This window comes from Serinus canaria, chromosome 1 (genome assembly GCF_022539315.1).
Source record: "Serinus canaria isolate serCan28SL12 chromosome 1, serCan2020, whole genome shotgun sequence".
Taxonomy (NCBI): domain Eukaryota; kingdom Metazoa; phylum Chordata; class Aves; order Passeriformes; family Fringillidae; genus Serinus; species Serinus canaria.
In genome coordinates, this window is record NC_066313.1 from 93,244,767 (window position 1) to 93,265,188 (window position 20,422).

The 20,422-nt window shown below is 37.3% G+C and overlaps 2 protein-coding genes across 6 annotated transcripts in view; one reads left to right on the forward strand and one right to left on the reverse strand.

Annotated features, from left to right (window-relative positions):
• Positions 1–1,575, reverse strand: part of PUDP (pseudouridine 5'-phosphatase) — a 64,984-nt gene extending 63,409 nt beyond the window's left edge. The window contains exon 1 of the mRNA XM_009085486.4: positions 700–1,575. Within this exon, the coding sequence (XP_009083734.3) occupies positions 700–1,051 (352 nt within the window). The 5' untranslated portion in view covers positions 1,052–1,575. The remainder of the gene's footprint in view (positions 1–699) is intronic.
• Positions 411–20,422, forward strand: part of STS (steroid sulfatase) — a 110,102-nt gene continuing 90,090 nt past the window's right edge. For 2 of the 5 annotated variants that reach the window (XM_050975849.1, XM_030234823.2), the window contains exons 1-2: positions 411–730; positions 1,636–1,815. The gene's annotated coding sequence lies outside the window, so the exon portion shown is untranslated. Of the gene's footprint in view, positions 731–1,635; positions 1,816–12,317; positions 12,513–20,422 lie in introns of those variants that run through there. The other 3 variants (XM_030234824.2, XM_050975857.1, XM_018909003.3) reach the window with 3 other exon arrangements.

Sequence of the window (20,422 nt, forward strand, 5' to 3'; positions counted from 1 at the left end):
TATAGAGTAACCCTGCAAAGCCGAAAGTCTACTGATACCAAAACTAAGAGAAAACTATCAGAGTGCAGTCCAGGCTCATCAGCTGGAGAAGGTAGCTCTAAGAGCTGCCGAGCGCTGTCCAGCCCTCCGAGACCCGCTGCTCCCGGCCTCGGGCAGTGCGCGGCCCGGGGGTCGCTCAGCCCCAGGCTGCATGCCCGTTCTGCTCACTGCCCTCTCACTTTCCCTGGCTGTCAGCTCCAGCCTGCCCCTCACCGCTCTCCCCACAGCCACCCCAACCTCGCTCAGCCCTCTGCCAGCCACAGCAAGTACCCCGCTCATCCTCAGCCCCTGGTCTGTTACTTTAAGGGGAAATCTGTCCCCGAAAGGCAGCAAGTAGCGGAAGCAGGAGAATGAATTAACTCGTTTCCTGTTGCTTTAATCCCTTCACTTTGGTTTTAGCAGCGCCGCCCGGGGCGTTCTGGCTGCTCGCCCGGAGCGAGGAGGTCGTGAATGAGCAGCCACAACCTGGGCTGCTCCGACCACGGGAGGCGGAGGGGAGGGGAAAGGGAAGGGAAGGGAAAGAGGCTGCCCGCCGCCAGCTACGGCCCCTCTCCGTCGGGGCAGGCGGGCCGGGCCTGGTGGCGCGGTGGAGCCCACCGCCGCGGGGCGGAGCGGAGCGGGGACCTGGCCCTGGAGGGGAGAGGGGGTCAGGCTACGCACCCAGCAGCAGCCCGTCCATGTCAAAGATCAGGTGAGTGACCGGGCGCAGCGCGGCCGCCGAGGAGGAAGCGGCCATGGCGAGGCAGAGCAGCCGGAGCGCAGCAGGAGCCGAGGCAGACGGAGCCCGCGCGGTGCGAGACTGGCCAGGCCGGAAACCTAACGGGGAGGTCGGGCTAGGGCGGCGGTTTATAGCGGCACCCGGGGCGGGCCGGGCCGGGCCGGGCCTGCCGGACCTTTGTTCTAACTTGTTCTGCCTTTTAAGCAAAGTCCATTTCTCTTCTTGGGGCCTCTTATCTTGCAGAACAGTGCTTCTTGCCCAGAGAGGTTGTGGAGTCTCCCTCTCTGGAAACATTCAGCAGCCATGTGGATGCAATTCTGTTCAGTGTGCTCTGGGATGACCCTGCAGGGAGGTTGGCCCAGACGACCCATGGTGGTCCCTTCCAACCAGACCTTCTTTGTGATGCCTAAATCCTGTTTGGTGATGCTGGCGGGAAGTACAGGACTGTTGCTCTCAAGCTGACATGTTAGCCAGTATCTCTTCTGCATGCCTGTGTAGAGATTAACAGGGGTACTATTACCACCAGACTATAGTTGAAACAAAAAGATGTAAATCTGTGTAAAACTGTGAGGGATGTAAGTTGAAACAAAAAGATGTAAACTGTGTAAAACTGTAAAGTAATGGAGAGAAAAAATCTGTGAGGAAGGAGTAAATCTTAAAGGTTGCTGAGTGCAAGAATGGTTAATTGAATGCTGGTTTGGGTGTTGTATGTTTTTTTCTGAAACATTCAAGAAGTTCTGACGTTCAAGAAACAAGACTGTTTTTAAGTTGAAACAAAATCTTCCTGCGTGGACACATCATCCGATTTTTACTGGGCAGTTGGGAGGGAAAGAGGGCACCTACCTCATCAGTTTTCCCTTTTGTATTTTTTCATGCAGGTAACTCTCCACCGGGCATCAAGATCACTGAAGCACCGGTTGCAGAGGCAGACATGAAAAGAGCTGTATCAGACTCCCAAGGTGACATGCTGGCTTGAAGATGTGTACTGCTGTGCCATTCTGTGTGAGGACAGTGGTTAGTTGCAGGTTCACATAGGGGGAGTCCTGTCTCATTTGTAGGTAGGCCTTGCAGCAATTTCTTTTTCTTAGCAGTGCCTTCATGTGAATTGGCAACCTTTCACCATTTTAGCAAGTTAGTGGGGGCTTTTAAAGCCTTAACTGTCGGTGTCACGTAGCTATATTTGAATTTTAATTTAGGCTTGTTAAGCATCTTACCTAGCCCCAAAATCTATCCCTTCCAAGTACATTCACCCTACATTTATGTGAAATGTATGCACAGAATTCTCCTGACACCTTCTCCTATTTGTGAAATAAGACAAATAAAACATCCTTGGCCTTTACTTGTACCTTTTGAATAATAAAACTTGACTTTGAAACAACATTTTTTTGAGTTTTGGGTTGGTTTTCTCTTTTTTATCCTGTCTCATTCTGTAAAGATAATGCTGCTTAGGCCCTTTCTGTGTAGGGTAGGAAAAGGATTGTGTGCAGTACCTTCAGTGTCTTTTAAAAATTTTGTGCGTAGTCGTGATATTGGTTCCTGTTTAGATTTAATGAAATGGTTCCTGAGCTTTGAGGGTTTTTCTTGTAACCTTACAATATATGAGTATTAAAAATGCCCATGGCTCTTTTGCTTCTGCAATAAACACTGTGCAACAAGTCAATATTCCAGTTTTGTTTCCAGCAAACATTTATAGTTTCTTTTGTAGCACACTTAGGTGGGAGCATAGCTTGAATCAATAGGGGTAGGATCATAAATACAGTAGATCAAAAAGGTGTTAACCTCTTAAAATGAATTAAAAAAATAATGATTCAATAGTTATAATGGTAGTTTTGTGCTGTCCTAAGAAAGAATGTGATTCTGCTGTAAGAGACAAATATTTAAAGATGATGGGTAATGATGTTGTATGACAGTGTTACCTGAGGTAGATTTATTAAATTGCTAATTAGCAAATATTCTAAAAATCTGGTTTTTAATTGTGTGTAATGTGAGGGAGTAAAGCCTTTATATGTTACTCAACAGATGTAGCTTTTTCTTGTTTCCTTGATTTATTGTTCTAATTAGAAAAAAGTATTTGGTCATAACTTCCATTGCTTCTAGCTCCTAAAAAGGGGGAAAAATCACTATTTTTAGCATGTAAATTACCAGTTTGAGAAAACAAGGGTCTTGCAAAACTTTTGAGTACTTAAAGTAGAAATAAGTCATAGGCAATTTATGTGAAAGTAGCCCACAAAATTAAAGTGTAATACAGAAGCTGAACATTTTTAGGGTTAAATGGTCTGGGTTACAAATCCTATGGTACACGTTTCAAGACTGTCACATTGCTGGCAGGCTGATGACCTCAATTTGCTTTGCTTTGCTCTGGCTCATCAGTGATAATCAGTGTGATGTTAGCTTACTTGATTCTTCAAAGCTGTGTTCAAACACAGGAAAATCTTCCCAAGATAGAAAACTGTTTAGGTTTATTCTGTGTGATTAAGTCTTTTTACTAACAGAATGAAATGAAGTAAAAGTCTGAGCAACATGGTGGAGCATAATTTTCTAGATACATAAGTAATAAATTGTGCTGATCTAAATTTTGTTTGAGCTGTCTTAAATATCTTTATCTAATGACTCACCAATAGTATTTGGTTTTGTTGTTGGGTTACTTTTTTCTTGAAAGGGAGTGAAAATTTGATTTTGAGAATTTGATATTAAGAATTGTGGAATTGACTTTTTTGTTTGCTACTATTTTTTATTACTTATTTGAAGCTGACTTTGAGTTATAAGGATTTCAGTAACTTTAGAGTTGTGGGAAGCATATTGTAGTTGAGGTGCAGTAATTATGAACACCAATAATTAATTATATTCCTACAAACTGGTGTATGCCTATTGAGAAGAATGAACTTGGATGTAATAATTAAGATGTAATTCTGAACCTGGACTTGAATCCTGGAAAGTCTGAAGGACACAATTTTAACTTCATGTACATTTAAAAAATTAATGCTATTTGGGCATACAGCAAAGCAGATATATGGTGTTGTAAGGTACATATATATCTGAATGTCCAGGTTTTTAAACAGGTTTTAAACCTGTAAATTAGCTGCCTGTAGGTATCCCTACTTAATGCCAAAGAAATCTATTTTCTCTGGTTTTGTAATAATATGTTAAAATCTCATTGGTTTTATTGTTATTGAATGTGAGATAAAGTGAAAATACTCAGGTACTGTGTGGTTATTAAGTATGCAACACAATGTTTTATGTACTAGGTCCTCTTAGCCTTTTTTAACTTCTATATTTGTTTGAGTTTTCTTTACTTTGAGGCTGGAAGTTTGGTACCTCACTGAGATTTATGTGACTTGAGTTCTTTCCTGGAGAGTAAAAGCTTCAGAATATACTTAGGTGTTTTCATAGGTAATACATTTGATTATCAGATCTAGTATTTGATTCAATAATTGCAGTTTCCTATTTCACTATTTCATATTGTGCTCAAAGCACCGATTCACTTACCTGGTTTTTATGCCGTTCATAGGAGCACCATGCACTGTGTTTCACACAGAAATGACTGACTTTATTTTTCTTTTTCTGCAGGCACCTTGACAAAGAGGATAAACAGATTATAATCTGTTTTGGTTTGAATATTAAAAAATAATTGAAAGACTTGAATAAGTCCAGTAATTTAAAAGCTTTCATAATGTTTTACATAAACAGCTGTTAAACCCACTATTAGTAACAAATTACTTGGAATGATTTAGAATTAAGTGTAAATTCAGGTATCAGCTGAGATTCTCAAGAGTTGCTGTAGTTAAGCCTATAAGCTTTCAGAAAATGAAACCCCTCTCAGTGCTGGATATCACCAAACATGAGCTTTTCCACCTTAAGATTATGAATTAGGTGAATTGTACTGTTTGAGTTCATGTTTTTATAGGTACAATATGGAAAATGACTGTATGTCTTAAAGCAATTAAATAGTACCATGGAACTCCTGATCTAGGTCATGTTTTATTGCTTACATAAGTTAGAAGGATGTATATACTCTTTTAATCAATCAGCTGTGTCTTCTGTCAGGCAAGCAAGCTGGGGTAGGAGAGCCATGTGTTTTCTAGATTTTGGTATTGTCAACCAGTTACAAGTGAGATAGTTACAAACGCAAGGAAGATGATGTGTTACACTCCAGGAGAATGAAATAAAGATATGTGTTGCTCACATGTGTTCATCTCAGTAAATTTGGATGAGGCACCATAGAAAGGTTCATTTATAGATGTCAATTGCTGTATTTATTGGTGGGATTGTACAACAGAACAAAGTTTCTGAAGCTGGGAAAGGAAGCCTTAATATACTTTTGGGCCATTATTGCTTTAGTTGAGGCCACTGAGAACCATTTACTTTCCTTTATGGATTGTGACTTAGCTTGTTGACATACTTTTTGGTCTTCTAAAAAAATATTGGCTGCATACAGGCAAATTGTTCAGGTAATTAGCAGTGTCATTGTAATGAAAATCCTGAAGTGCCTAATGGCTGGATCCTGCTTAGACTTAAACTATCAGGAAGATTAGAACAGAAGGGATTGCATCCCCAGATATGATGTGAAGTATCCTGCTTTATTTTTCCTGTGATATGGGTTTGCTGTAACTTTTTTTTGTTATGGTATAACTTTCATTTGTTTATCTAACTTCCCATTGTTACTGGAGCCTAAAATATTTGTTATGAACTTGATTTTATGGCTTGTCTGCATATGGATTTAATTGTTTTTTGGTTCATTTTACTACAGTTTGATTGTTACAGATTAATAGAGATAAAAAGTTTTGTATTTCTACTGTCATGTGGAATGCATATTCTGTGAACCTTTCTGAGCAAGTCATCTATAACTTGGGTGCTGGCAGTAAAGGTGAAACTGAATGCAGTCACCCTTCCAGTGATCCCTTTCAGTGTTGGGTTCAGAAACTCAAACTTTTCAAAGGGTGTGGTAATTAGATCTTCAGATGGAGAAGAGAGAGAAGGAATTGATTCTCAGGGTTACAAGGTCTGTAAGCAACTGATCTGTAATGCTGCTTCATGTTCCGGTTTTATATGCATGTTCCCTTTTTGGGATGCAACAAGCTGGGGAATTGAATCTCCAGAGCTCAGACATTATGCCTACTCTGTGTTCCCTTAAAAGTTTGCATCTGTCTTGAAGAGTTGAGTAGAAATAAATGAACTGGCTGACACGCAGCCCAGAATGGTTGCATGATCAGGAAGAACTATTGTGACTTTTCTTTCTTTGCAGTGGTTCTCATCTTCTAGAATTATCTAGGCAGAAAAAGAATAGTACTGATATGTATAAAAAATAGCAACTCTGATCGGGAAGCAGAAATGGTGCAGAGAGGAGAAGGGGCAGTGCCAAGCAGAGTTAGCCAGCTTCTTGAGTCCCCATTGCAGCAGAGTTGTATTAGACATCCTAGCTGTTCCTTACTGTGGGAAGTGGGACTTTTCCTTGGCTGCCAGAGTTAGTCCCAGCCAAGTCATAATTCAGTTTTTGTATTCCCTTGCCCCAGAAGCTACTGCCCTGTTCTCTTTCTCCCATGTACAGACACAAACATACTGGTAGCGTACCTCAGAACATGCTCTTGTGTACAGGCAATGGGAAGTAGGCTTTGTGACCACTACTATGTAAGGCACTGAATAATAGGCTGTCCACTCAATTTAAGTGCAGCTTATGTTTACCTGTCTTAAGGAATTAGGTTCTGTGTATTGTAACAAAACAGATGAGGAAATGATGTAGCTGTATTTCTTATATTAGACTTTCAATTGAAATGTTCTTTGTAGAAGACCAGTAACAGACACTTGTTTTCATAAAACATTTATAAAACCAGGAACACCATTTGTAAATACTAATACAGTTAGATGGTTAGATATTAGGGATACCTAGAAGAATGCAATGAAGTTCAAGTGTTGGCAAGCCAATCAGGCCCTGACTTTTTTTCCCTAAGACAGCTAGCTCCACTTAAACAGGCAATCTCAAACATTTCACCTTGAGTTCTGAGAGATGAATGATTGCTTACTCTGACACTGCAGGTTTGAAAGAGTCCTATATTTCCATTTCATATACTTACATATAGGTAAGACCACAAGAGAAGTTCAAGGTCTAGTCAGAGAATTCTCTGCAATAGCATTGTATAGGCTTAAAATATCTGTCCAGACATTATGCTTAAAATTTTCTGAATCTTTCAGTGAATCTTTTACTTTGCTAGGATATCCTGTGTTTTTCCTCTACTCTTATTTTTTCTTTTTTTACAAATTTCATTTATTTAATCTATTGTTGTAAATTATGCTTTCTAAAGCATTTAGTATTTTGATTAATTTTCAGCATTTTAGGTTTTATGTATCCTTAGAGAAGTCCACCACACAAGTACATTTACTGTAGCTGTGGGGTTTATAAATAACAATTAGAAAGTCTTTTTTTGCCTTCTTAGTCCCAGGTAGATTAACACTTTTGAATTAACATGAGAGCTGATTTACTGTCTTTGCCGTAATTTGGTTTTTACTGCTGATAGTCAGGTTGTTCCCCATGCTGTGCCAAGCCAAAAGCTCAAAAATTTTGTTGCTGTTTGTCCCATTTAAAATTTTCTTTATGGTTCACTTCTATATGTAGTGTCACTAATTAAGAGGAGTCAGTATCATGCTTCAGTGAAAGAGATCAGGGACAGTATCTGTAGCCCATTAAGAGCGTATTACCTCTTCATACAGTTCAAAATCTCTTTACGCATTTTTAAGTATGAAAAACTGCTATGTTGCAAGCCTAATGAGGCAGGTATCTGCAAGAATCTGTGCTACAGAATGAATTGTTCTATCCTTGTTTCAGAAATGTTGTATGTGTCATTTAGACCAGTGACTGCTACAAGCAGAAGGGAATAAGTATTATATTAATGACTGTGTTTGACAGCCTAGCTTCATAATCTGTTTTTCACTGACTTTTCATTTTTATGCTAATAGTTATGCTCTCATCTGGAAAAATTAGACTAATACAATTTTCCAAAAACTATTAACAAGACTTTGAGTATTAAGATGGTATATATCCTAATGTGCCATGCCAAAACTAAGCTTTTTTTGTTAGTTAGGGAGCATAGTTAGGGTATATTCTGGAGTTGCAAATCATGAAGGAAAGACTACAGGCCTCAGGGGGCATAGAGCTTTATTCAGGGTGTGGCATTCTTGTTGCCAAGCATCAACTAGGTGAACTTTCTGAAGCTGGTGGAAATAAAGTAAAACCCTGCCTGATTTCAATTTTTCAGTATTTGGATGACTATTGGTTCTTGAAGGACCTGATAAAGTGTGGGGACATGAATATCCATATGCTTATTCTGACTTCATCACATTGAGAAAATAAAATAAATTATTTTGTAGAGCAAATGAAAAATATTTTTCCTACCTGTTTAAACCCATCTTTGTTTAAAAATCATGTTCTGTTTATGACTCACAGTAGCTTAGACCAGTAGTAAGAAACTATGGTTATAGCAGCTACAAAACCTGAACTTTTTTCTTGCAAGGCGTAGCCAGCACGTTCCTTCAGCTAAACTCCCATGTGTAAGTCTTAACAAAAGTTAATCACAACCATTAAAAAAACCTTTAGACCAAAACCTTTAGACAGTGTCATAGAGTTCTATGTACAAAAGCTTTTGAGACTTCCTCAGATCTGTATAAAGTCCTCTGCAATCCACAGATTTTACAAGTTCCTGTAATGACTTTCTATCAAGATACCTACATGACTACACAATTTTCAGAGGGAAACTTGCAAATGTTTTTTTGGACTAAGCTGAAGAATGAAGTTTAAGCATCTTTTCTCACTGAAGGTTTTTTAATGTTCTCTAGAATCCAATAATCCAATTTGTTTATAGTCCCTAGAACACCAAAACTGTTATCTTTAAATTCTGGGTAAATGTCTGTCAAAAATATCCTTTGAAATTAGCTATATACCTTGGGTTTCATTATGATAAGTTAACAAATACCCTTTGTTTCATCTTAGCTCTGTTGCTGCTATATTTCATTTGACTCTAGGTAAAATTCAAGTTTGTATTCACAGATTTTGTGGAATCAGAAGCATTTACAAGTGCACCAACATCCAGGCAGGCTGAGATAGCAGTGTATCATGTTTTGTTTTTACCAAGACCGTACATGGTAGATGAACATTTAGTAGTATGGTAAAGTAGGTTCCTAAACTTCTGAAACTTTGGCAGAGATGTTTTGATGAACTGAAACAAAGGGTCTGACTTGCTGCTGCTCTGCCTTACCACTAAATTCCAGTGTAAATTTAGTCATGAATCTTTCTTCCTCCTTTTAATCCCAAACACTAATTAAAACCATAATTTCCTTTACCAGTTCAATAAATTGAGCTCTTTTATACAGATGAACATTAATAAATGAATTGGTAGATACTGACTCCCAACTTGTGACCAAAAGTCCAAAGTACCTTAAAAAATAATGTTTCTAACATATTATGAATGAAAAAAAGTAGACTCTGTGTTCATGTCTGACTCTGTGTTTCTGTGTGGAAAAAACCAAATCACAAAAACACTTGTTGGCCAAAATGGAGAATATAATCCATTAAGTAACATGGATCATTGGAGAATACATTACTGGGTGATGTAGTACTCTATTGGCCATGCCTAAATGCAGCCTTCCCTGTTGGCATTTCAGTTTTCACTCCTGCTTAAGCTATGAAGTCAGGCAGTAATTGTCACTTTAGCACCCTTTAGTGATGTTTAATCAAACACGGAAAAGAAACCCAAACAAACAAAGCCTCTTTATTCAGTCTTCATTCAGTACTCACATATGAGAGGATGTTTATTTTTGCACTCATTACCTCATTGTAATTTTTTTGCATACTGTTATAGTTAGAATGAATAGATCTTTATACACTGCATTTTGGTTTTCCATATCAAATGCCTTAAATTGTCATGCTAATTTGCATAGACAAGTCTGCCTTTCATTAATTTTATCTATATTTTGTCATACATATCCATGTTTTATCATTACTTTCTTCTAATTTACATAATCATAAGGTTTTGAATGAATGTCAATAAATTTGTTGTAACAAAATTTACTGTAAGTAGTTACTATTATGCATCTAAGAGTTGCAAGAAATGTGTTTTGTCAGTGGATGTTGCTTCTCATCTGTTGTATCTCTAGTACTGCTTCTTTTGTCCATATACAGGGGTTTTTGTAATACCTTCTAAAATATTAATCTAAAAATATAATTAATCAAAGGGATTAAAAAGTAATTGGCTATTTATTTTAGAGAGATTGACAAAAGTTTTTAAAAATGGTTTTTATATTTACTTACTAAAGCTTTGAATAAATGCAAGACAATAGTGCTGTTTTTCAAAGGCTTAAGATAGGACTAGCATTTCTTATCAGCATTTGAGATAGCAAAAAGGTTGGTAATTTTAAATTCTTTCAAAGTTTTTAAAGTGGAATGTTACTTTAAAATAGAGGAAAATGCAGAGGAAAGCTCAGGACAAGCTGTACTGATTTCCTGAGCCACAGAAAAATATAATTTAAACTTTGCATTTAGGCAGCTCTTCAAAAATCTTGGTTCAATTTGATTCCTCACAGTCATTTTGAGCTCTTAGGTTTTGCCTGGATGAAAAGTAAAATTTCATACTTAGGTTGTAAGTCTTGGATTCTGTTAAGTTTCATCAGCAGTGATTGTCACAAATCTTTGGACATCCATCTTTCTCTTCCTGATCAAATTTCCTCATGGCAAATACATAAATTGGGGTGAGGGGAAACAGTAGCTAAGAAGGAAGGCAATATGTCAATTAGCTAGGACTTTTTGAAGTTTAATGAATGATTTTTCATGTTAGGGTTTTTGGGCTTTCTGGAAGCAGTCATTTTCTGGGAGCACATACAGTTTTTAAGACAATGCATATTAAAGAAACCAGGATGGGCTATAGTGGATGGTATTTATAAAAAGAGAATCTCAAAACATTCTGTGCCTCCAGTGGAAAAGTTTGAAAAACCCTGATCTGAAATTATACTTTAAAAGGTGTTTCAGTGTAATTTGTATAAAATTGCTATGTAGATACTCTGTAGGAATGCTTCCCATGTGTACAGAAGGCAGAAATATACTTGAGATTCTGGCATAGCCCTTGTTTTTCAAAAATACTGTGCAAATTAATGAAAAAGTCTAACAGGAGATTTCTCTAACAGGAGATCTTTAGTAACAAACTAAAATAAGCATCTTGGTTAGGCATATCTCTATATCCATTATGAGAACATGCTAAAATTGTTTCATACTAGTGAAGCAGTGTCTTCTCAAGAAATCCTGTCAGTCTTATATAAATTATCTTTTTCAGTGTTGTCCTTCTTCCCCTCCACTCTTCTGTTTCACTTCACATGACTGGACTTTGTACCCATATACTGATAAATGTACAGCCGTCTTGTTTGCATAGGAGAGGCAAAAACTGAAACAATTCCATGCTGGAAGGTAAAACACGTTTTCTGCCCCAAAGTCTGTCACTTACATATAGTTTAAATTGTAAACATTGGGGTAATATGTAGTTTGAGTTCATATTCTTTCACAGCTCAAAGAAATTCTTCTTGACAGGAAGTTAGCAATTATGAGAAATAATAACATATTCAATGTTGTCTTTTCTGCATTAACTTAATACAATGTATTTTTTACAATGAAGAAGAGATTGCTGAAACCATACCCTCATGTCTAGAAGATATTATCAAATATAATGGCAAATTATTTTGTAACAGAATGCACTTTGTTATCAGGTATTGCAATGGAGTAGAACATTCCCTGCTTTGAACAGATTAAAAAGAGTATAAGCATTACTTTAATTGTGAAAGCATTTTGAAGAAAATAGAAAGCAGGGTCTTTATGAACTAGAAGATTTTCCAGCTGTGCCACAGTAGTTTTTTCTTAGCACTTAAGCTCTGGTTGTTTAAAAAGTAATGTATAAAGTTTATGTAATTTTGATTATGGAGTCTGTTTCAAGGATCAAATGGAAATGAATTGTTAAATGGTTTTGGAGGGGGGTAGGTTCTGAAATAAGTTTGTAGTTTTCAAGTGACTTGTTCATGTGCAGTATGTAATCTGAAAAAGTCCATTCAGTTCAAAGGTGGAAGTAACTTTTAAAGGGTTTTAAATGAATCTAATCTTTTCCTTTGTAACCTTGTATACATTCAACTTGCAAACTGGAAGTAAACACAGCTACTGAGGGGAGACTATCTGTTAGAGAAATCTGAGAGATAGAGGAGAATGGGAAAGTGTAACAGAGAAAGGAAAAATGTAAGAAAATTCATCACTTCTGGATAGGTTGTATCTGACAGGCTTAAACAAAAAAATTGCATTTGAGCAACCATACGGAGACAAGAAGAAGGAAGATGAAAGAGACCAAAACACGCGTTGGAGCAGAATCTGACCATACATATTGCTTGATACGCAGTTTTGCAGTGACTCATTAATAATATGTATTCCATGCATCCTGTTTTCTCACAAACATGTATTTTACTTTTGCCCTCAGGATGCTGTGTAGGTGGATTTTAGTAAATCTGTGTTAAAGCCCCATCAGTCCAACAGCTGAGGCTGCGCTAACACAGAGGAGAGCCCCAGTTGCCAGTAGGGAGCACTGTGTGCTGCTGGCTCGTGGAAGAGCCCATGTTGAGGGAAGTCATGGAGGAGGCAGGCAGCGAGGCACAGCAGCACTGAGAGCTAAGTGCTAGAGAGGCAGTCACAATAGCAGCACCTGGGCAAGCAGAATTGGAGGAGTCGAGCCACTGCGTCCAAAAGGTATTTAGCCTCAGTTTACATCGATGGCACACTGATACGGGATTCTTGAGTAAGAAGGGATTTGAAATAGGGTAGAGCAGGGTTTAGAAAGATAAGGATTGCAGAAGAGTTTGTGGGGTGGCTTCTTGATTGTATGAGCAGAAGTTTGGGGATGAGGATGAATGAAATAAGATTAGTTTAGGTGAGAAGTTGAGAGCACGACTACAGGACAACTGAGATGGCTTTTTAAGACGTTCTTGACAAGAATTGTGGCTATGGCACTCTAGGCTTTGAACACACAAGTTTGAACAGCTTCAGTATGCAATGACACTGATCTTGTTTTCTTCTTTTTGTCTACCATGCTAAATAATCAGATGACTAGCCATACTTATAAGAAAATTTTAGGGTACAGATCTCAAACAGATCTGTTTTGCTCTGTTATTATTTATATTCTGCGCTGCTGACAGAACTGACTATTATGATGAAGAAAACTAGAAGCTATTGACATGGGTTAGTAACTTACAAGAGTAACTCTTAGCATCACATGTCCAGGTCCTCTGTTGTTGTAATAGACAACTGGGTATGTTCTCTAGTATAGCAGCTGTCTAATAATAGCGGTAAAGTTTTGTCCTGAGAAAAGGCATTTTGGACAGAGGAATTGATATGTTCTTTCTCACTGATGAACAGAATCCATCCTTTAAAAACATAAGGTTGTGTTGTACCTAAAGGCACAAAGCAAAGGAAAACATATTTTCTTTAAAACTTATTTAAAAACATTCTCATGCAGTTGGAAAAGCGCATTATTTGCTTCAGAAATACTGGCAGCATGCTCTAGACCAAGCCAAAAGATAATGAGACCCCTGGAGCTATTACTGAGAAACTTTCAAATGTTAATGGAAAAGCTAATGCTGGTGTACCACAAGAAAAGGTGTGCCATAAGAAAATAGAAAAATGCCTTTTCTGAATACTTTTTAGTTTATTTATGATCTTAAAATGTACAAAATAAGGTGAAAATGAAATAAATTCCTATAGTTTTGAGATACTGATAATTTTCATTTTGTCATGTTGGATTTTGCCTCAGCTACTATGTGCAAAAAAAATGCTGTTCTGTTTTAACAGCAAGAATTTACAAGTTTCATAGAGTTCCTATGTAAGCAAGAAGTAAATAGCTAGAGAAGAGGAAGGGGAGGAAGGAAGGGAAGGAGCAAGTGTTTCCTACTTACACAGGGCAGAACAAACCCAGATACCTCTGGCTTAAATTGCTGTTTTTCCTGTATTGCTGTGATATAATATTTGCATTTCTACAGTTTATTCAGGTATTTTTATTTTCTGTCTGTCTCCAAGAATCCACTTAGCCTCTTCTTGTATTGTATACATATATTTTTTGTCTTAGAATTATATGCTGCTTCGGTATCCTTCATTTTAAGACATTCATTTTATTTTTTACTTAATCCTATGATGTTTAAAGTCTATCCCTCAAATATTTTGCCAAGCTAAGTCTGGACACATTTTTTTTTTTAATTGATGGGAACGTCAGTAATTCTCTTGTAGAATTACTGAAATTAGCAAATGATCAAATCATTGGAATTGGGATACAGATTTGCTTAATGTGTATATGTCTTGTTTTGTAAATGTCTTTGCCTTTTGTCTGCTGCCTTTTTAGCAGACTCTTGATCTATGTAGTTTGCAGTCAAACTGCTATATAGCCACTATGCAGCTCATCATCCTTCTTTTCTTAATTGTATAAATGTTCTTTCTAGGGTAAAAATTTTCCTGGTTTGTGAGACCTCCTAATTTCTTGATCCTTACATATTGTTTTCAATTTTGTTTTGCAGTGATTGTATTTTGTTTTTAAACTGTTTCATGCTTTTATATTTAGTGAATAATGCTAGTGGAGTACCTCATCATTAAAGGTGGTTAGAAAATTACTTACCATCTTACTCCCCCCCCCCCTCCCCTTTTCTAAAGCTCTTTTTTCATTATGTTTTTTGAGGGGAAAATAGAAATGGTGAATATATAAAGCTATTATCTTTGTTTTAATTTTGTATTTGGTGCTAAAAATTTGGTAATTTGAGAGTTAATCTTTTAACACAAGTAAAATAATGCAGTAAAAATATCTCCCAGCCTAAAAGAACAAAAAAAGCAGTTCATGGTTTGCTTTCTCCTTGTAAGTGCTAAACAGGCTATTTTTCGTGTTTAAAAGCAAGGGAGAGTAATTTCTTTTTTAAATTGCCTCATTTAAAAAAGAAAGGACTTTTTTTTTTGGTTTAAACCCACTTTTTTTTCCTGCTAGAATGACTTTTGTCAAAAAACATTCCAAACAATTTCATTCGTAACTATTTGCAGAATGACGACAACATTCCATGAATATTAGTTGTAGCACAAAAGTAACATAAACCAGATTTTCCGGTTTTAGAAACTGCAGGGAAGGAGCTTGGTCTTTAATAAACTACTACTTGTCTATTTTTGATGTCTCTTACCCATGCAAATTAAGAGGAAGGAGAAGATGTTTGTTTATGTCCTGTGAGCCTCCTGCTTATAGCAGCAACATCATATGTCAGTTGGTCTTAAGTTTTGGCGGTTTTTTTTGCGTAATAAGCTTTGCCATTCCCCTCCCTGGTAAAAAGTTCACTTTTAGATCTAGATGGTTTCAGGAACAGCAAAGAAATTTTTGGCTCTTGGTAATCAATGAAAGTAATTTGCCATTGGATTAATTTATCCTTTTTAATTTTAAATGTGGTGGGTTGGCCCTGGCTAACAGCCAAGAACTCAAACAGCTGCTCACTCCCTGCCTTCCTACCCCAGGGATATGGGGAAAAATTAGTAGGAATGCAAGTAAAAAAACTGGTGGTGAAATGAAGACAGGAAAATCCCTGTAACAGGCAAAACCGCTTGGAGAATACAAGTTAACTTATTGATAGGTAGCATAAATATTTAATTAGTTGCAGTATTGGGAAACAAAACAAAACAAAAAAAAGGACAAACATTTAATTTTACAGGAAAAACAGTTTTATTCCCACTCCCCAGGTTCAGCTTCAGATACCTCTCTTTCACTCTCCTAGTCTCCGCACCTTCACTTCAGACATGTCCTCATGTGTTACTGCTGCAGGTTGTGCACAGTCCCTTCAGGGAGGCACTGGGTGGCACACACTGGGTGGCTGTGGTCAGTGCTTGGCAGTTGCCTAATGCTAGTTGTTGTTGCTCCACAGACCACAGTGCCTTTGAGCACATTCCTGATCCAGTGTGAGACACTTCCTACTGCTCTGGTCTTTTTGTTCTTTCTTCTTCCTCTCCCACTGCTGCTCACAGCCTTCTCTCTCTGTTCCTCCTCCCCATCCCCCAGTATTTTTGTCATTTCTTAAATATGTTTCCCTAAGGGCTCGCCTGTGATCAGCAGTGGGTCCCTTGCAGAACTGATCAGCACCGAGCAGTTCCTGGTCTGTCCTCAAAGAGGCATCCCCTAGAGTGCACCTCCACTGTTAAAACAACCTACTTCCTCTTCTTCTACCTCTTATGTGACAGGACAAATATTTGCATGACTGTTCTATGATTGGAATGAATGAATTTCCCATGTGTGATGGGAGTCAGGAGAACATGGAAGATACTTGTACATGTGAGTGGTGTCATGACCATAATGTTCAATGTCCATGTGACTTGCTGAACAGTGCCCATGGAAAGTAACAGACTTTTTCTTACCATGTATCAGGAACTGAGGTGGTTTTTCTTCTGTGACAAGGACCTCATGAAGGAAAGTATCAGGATCTAGTGATCATGGGCAAGTCCCAGGCTGTTTTGGTTGCCATGTATATGTCACTTGTAGAAAAGTGGGCAGGGAGTATATGGGCTGAGCTCACAGTCTGTTGTCTGGTCACCTCTGACAAGAGCTTCTTGATATCCTGCTTGAATAAATTCTGTTCTTTTAGAACTATGTCAAAATAAAGTTTATTTTTCCAATCAGATTTGTGACTGCAACCAAAACACTTGTTGGCTCCAGCTGACTTTGGTTAGAGAATTACCAATATTCATATAAAATAATCATTGCTGTTGAATTGATCACTCTTGTCTCTTTTGTTTAAGAGTAATGAAAGAATAAAATATTTAAGATGGAATATTCATCATATTGCTATACAGTCTGGAAAGGAAAAATACTTAAATGAATCCCTCGGAGGAAAATTTCACTACTAATACTCCTGAGGAATTGTCCCCAGTTCTTAGATTTCTAGTAGGAATTACTACTCACAGAATAAGAAATTGTTACACCGGTAAGCTTGATAGAGTACATCATACTAATTGAAATCTTCATGGTTTTTTATTACAAAAAGGGATTTTTTCCATATTTCATGCTGAGAGCATACAGACAACCCATCAACAGGGTGGAATTTATTTCATGTAATTATTACTTTTGTATAAATCTAGTCTAAACTAGGTCTTAAGGCTTTCTAGTCTGTGGAAAGAGGTCATGAGCATTCCTTTCAAAATTTCTTTATACCCGTCTTAAGAAAAAACTCTTAAGGTGCCTGTATCTTCCTACTGATTAAAAACAAAGCTTAGGTAATTAGCTCAGACTAAATGCCTTACCTGAAGATGAATAAATTCACAGGGATTTTCACTCATGGTTTGCACCATGAGTATCTATTTGCTGTGGGCACTTAGATAGGTACTTAAGTTGTACATGGGTAAAATCACTATTGGTTGAATTTAGCCTCGTCTTAATTTTTCTTTTTGGTACAATCAGCAATATTGAGAGCCCTTAAGTGTTATCATAATGAAAGTATAAATAACAATAGAACTGGTATAAAGATAAAAACTCTTTGAGAACAAACTAATTCAAATGCCTTTTTTCTTTAAATGAAGCATTATTTTGGAAATAGCATAACATATTGGGTCATTTTGTTGATGTGCTACTTGCTAGCCTTCTGTAGCAAAGAAAATTAACTGGACGTTTCCCTGCAATTTTGTCTGGTAAATCACTCTGTCTAGTAAAGTGATTGTAGGTAGAGGAACATGGTGTTATAAAATCCAAAGCTTTGATCTTGACAGACTCCAGAGGATTCCATTAAGTAATTCAGGGGAGAGATGTGTATTTGGTTGGGGTTGTTTGAGTTGTTGTTTTGTTTTGTTTTTCTGTTTGGTTCAATGTTTTCCTCTGATAGATATTCAAAGGCTACCATTTCAGAGAAAAGGGTTTAGAATCTGCTTTCAGATTAAAGAAAAATAAAATTCAGTTTTAATTAGTTGGTTGTGCTACTGTCTCTTCAGTGACTTACAGCAGGACTTAAATTCCAACCTTCAGATCACAGATTCCAGCCTGTGCACTATCCCTGTACAGGCAGTGTGTTGGCAAGGTTGAGTCTTTTAATCCAGTATTACTTGTAATTAGAACTTCTATTTAAATTTTTTTAAACACTTCAATGAATATGAATGGAAACTCAAAGGAGACTAGTTTGGCTGCAGTTTGGCAAAGGTGAAGAGTTTGTAACCGGTCAGTGAGATGAAGCTGTGGTTTCTGTGTTGTCGAATTCAAATGGATGCAACCAAACTATTAATTTGATGTGGAAGAGTCACAGTCTTGCAGAGCTTTACAGTCCTTATCTGCTTGCATAACTCTGAAGTGGAAATTCTTCTGCATGTTCACTTGACACTGTTGAAGAAGGCATTGTCAAAAATAGTCATTTCACTCAACATCTGTGTATATTAAAAAACCCCTGACTCAACATCTTTCAAAACTGTTAAGTAAGCTAAATGTAATGGTGGAGTTTAGCTAAGCCTTCAAAGTATGTAAGAAAGATTTCTTTTAATTGGTTTGGATACTTATATCTAGTCTCCAGGAAGTGGCATGACATAGTTACTAGTAATTGGTTACTCATTATTGGCTTTGTGTTTTGTTTTGTTTTGTTTTAAAAGATTTTTAATTCTGAGGATGGTGCATAACTGGCAAGTAAGATTATTACCTGTTTTATCTCTAGGATCTTTCTTATGTTGCTGCCCAGAGCCCATAACCAAAATCAACTTTTTAATGAGCACTTAGCTAACAGAGAATATTGTGAAACAGTAAAAGGGTAAAAATGTATGTGCTCTAATATGTGCTGTAGCATTCCATGAATTCTTCCCCCTTGGTCAATCCCCAAGCCCTTAGCGCTGGAAACATTAACTGTATACCACAGAGTCATCCCTCCCAAAGGGAAAAACAGGCTCCCCCATGGACTTGTGTCACAATTTCCTCTGGTTTCTCCCTCCCCTGTCAGTGGCTTGGCATCCCTGGTGGCCAGGCCCCTCTGCCCAGCCCTCAGCCCCACTCCCCACCCCTTCCCCTTTATAAGCTGCCTGCTCCATGTGGTTCCGCCTCTTTCTGCAGGTTTGTCCTTCGGGGACAGTGTTACCCTGCTGGAATAAAACCTTGCAAAAGAGCCTTTCTTGCCCCTATCTCTGAGCCAGTTGCAGTGATGTTGAGTGGAGGTTTGACTGCATTGCCTGAATGCTCACTCAGCTTGCCTTTCGCCTGGAGAGGCTTGCTGGGGACAGGGGATAGACAGCAGGACCTACCACTTTAACACCTGCATTTTTAATGTGTATAAATTATATAGGATTTTTATTACAAATAAAATAATGACATTATATCACAAAAAATTATATTTTACTCCATTCAGGTTATAATTTGCTACCAGAAAGATTGTTTATTATTTAATAATACTGCTTTTAAGTTCTGTAATGTAGTTGAGACAAAAGTAGAAAATTCTTGAGAGACCATTTTAAAAAAATACCTAAAATAAACTTAGATCTGGTAAGGGCTCTGTGACTTCATCTCTATTTAATTCAGATTCAATAATTAGTCACACGTTAGAAACATGACTACCTGTTTAAATGTTTTTCCCAGCTTATATAAAGTGAAATTTCTTTCTTGAAATGAGAAAACTTTTAGTCAAAAGTATATATATATATATATATATATATAGTTCTATATATATATATAGTTTTATATATATATATATAGAGAGAGAGAGAGTAAGATGCATGCTGAAATATAATTTAAAATTTCAGAAAAACAGTGATATTACATCAAAGATTCAGCAAATATTACCGACTTGTAATAGTAGAATTAATTGAGAGAATTTAGCAAATCTTAAGTTGATACCAGAAAATAATCATTTATACATATTAATATTAATACAATATTAATTTACCATTTCTTAATATTTAAAAGTTTACTTTTTTTTATCATTTCTCACTAAGCTGAAGAATTTTCTCAGCAGAATCTTATGAAGGGCAGGGCTTTCTCTAGTTTGTTTACATTATGATTTTTTTTATGACTTTAGAGAAATTTTTGGAGTTTGAGCATTCAGTTAAGCAAGGTAATTTTTTTTTCTGCATACTGCCTAAGGATAACACAGCATTTTTTTAATGAGGACAGTATCTTTAAATGCTGCTTATTTCATCAGAAAACACCATACCTTCAAGGACAAAATATATTAAGCATTTTCTCAAAGGGTTCTGTTACATTAAAAGAGTAGTTTGCAGATAAATTGCTTAATCAGAGTTAATAAAAATGCTGAGATGATTCAGTTGGGAAGAGATGTTTGAAAGACTTTCATTTAATTGTTCTTGTAAAGATGCATGTGTCTGTAGTAGTTAGACAATTATCCAGCACACAGCTGGATAAATACATCATGTGACGGGTGAGCAGCTGGCTCATGGGTCAGGTGTAAGGGGTTACAGGGAATGCTGTGACTGGTGACCGGTGACCTGTCATTAGTGGGGTTCCACAGGGCTCCACTGTAGGCCCAGTACTCTTCAACATTTTCAAAAACAATGCACGAATGGAAAGTATAACAACTAAGCTTGCTGATGATGATTAACTGGGAGGAGCTGCCCACTTCCTTGGAGGCAGAAAAATCCTGTAGAGACCTCAGCAAATTAGAGAACAGGGCAATCAC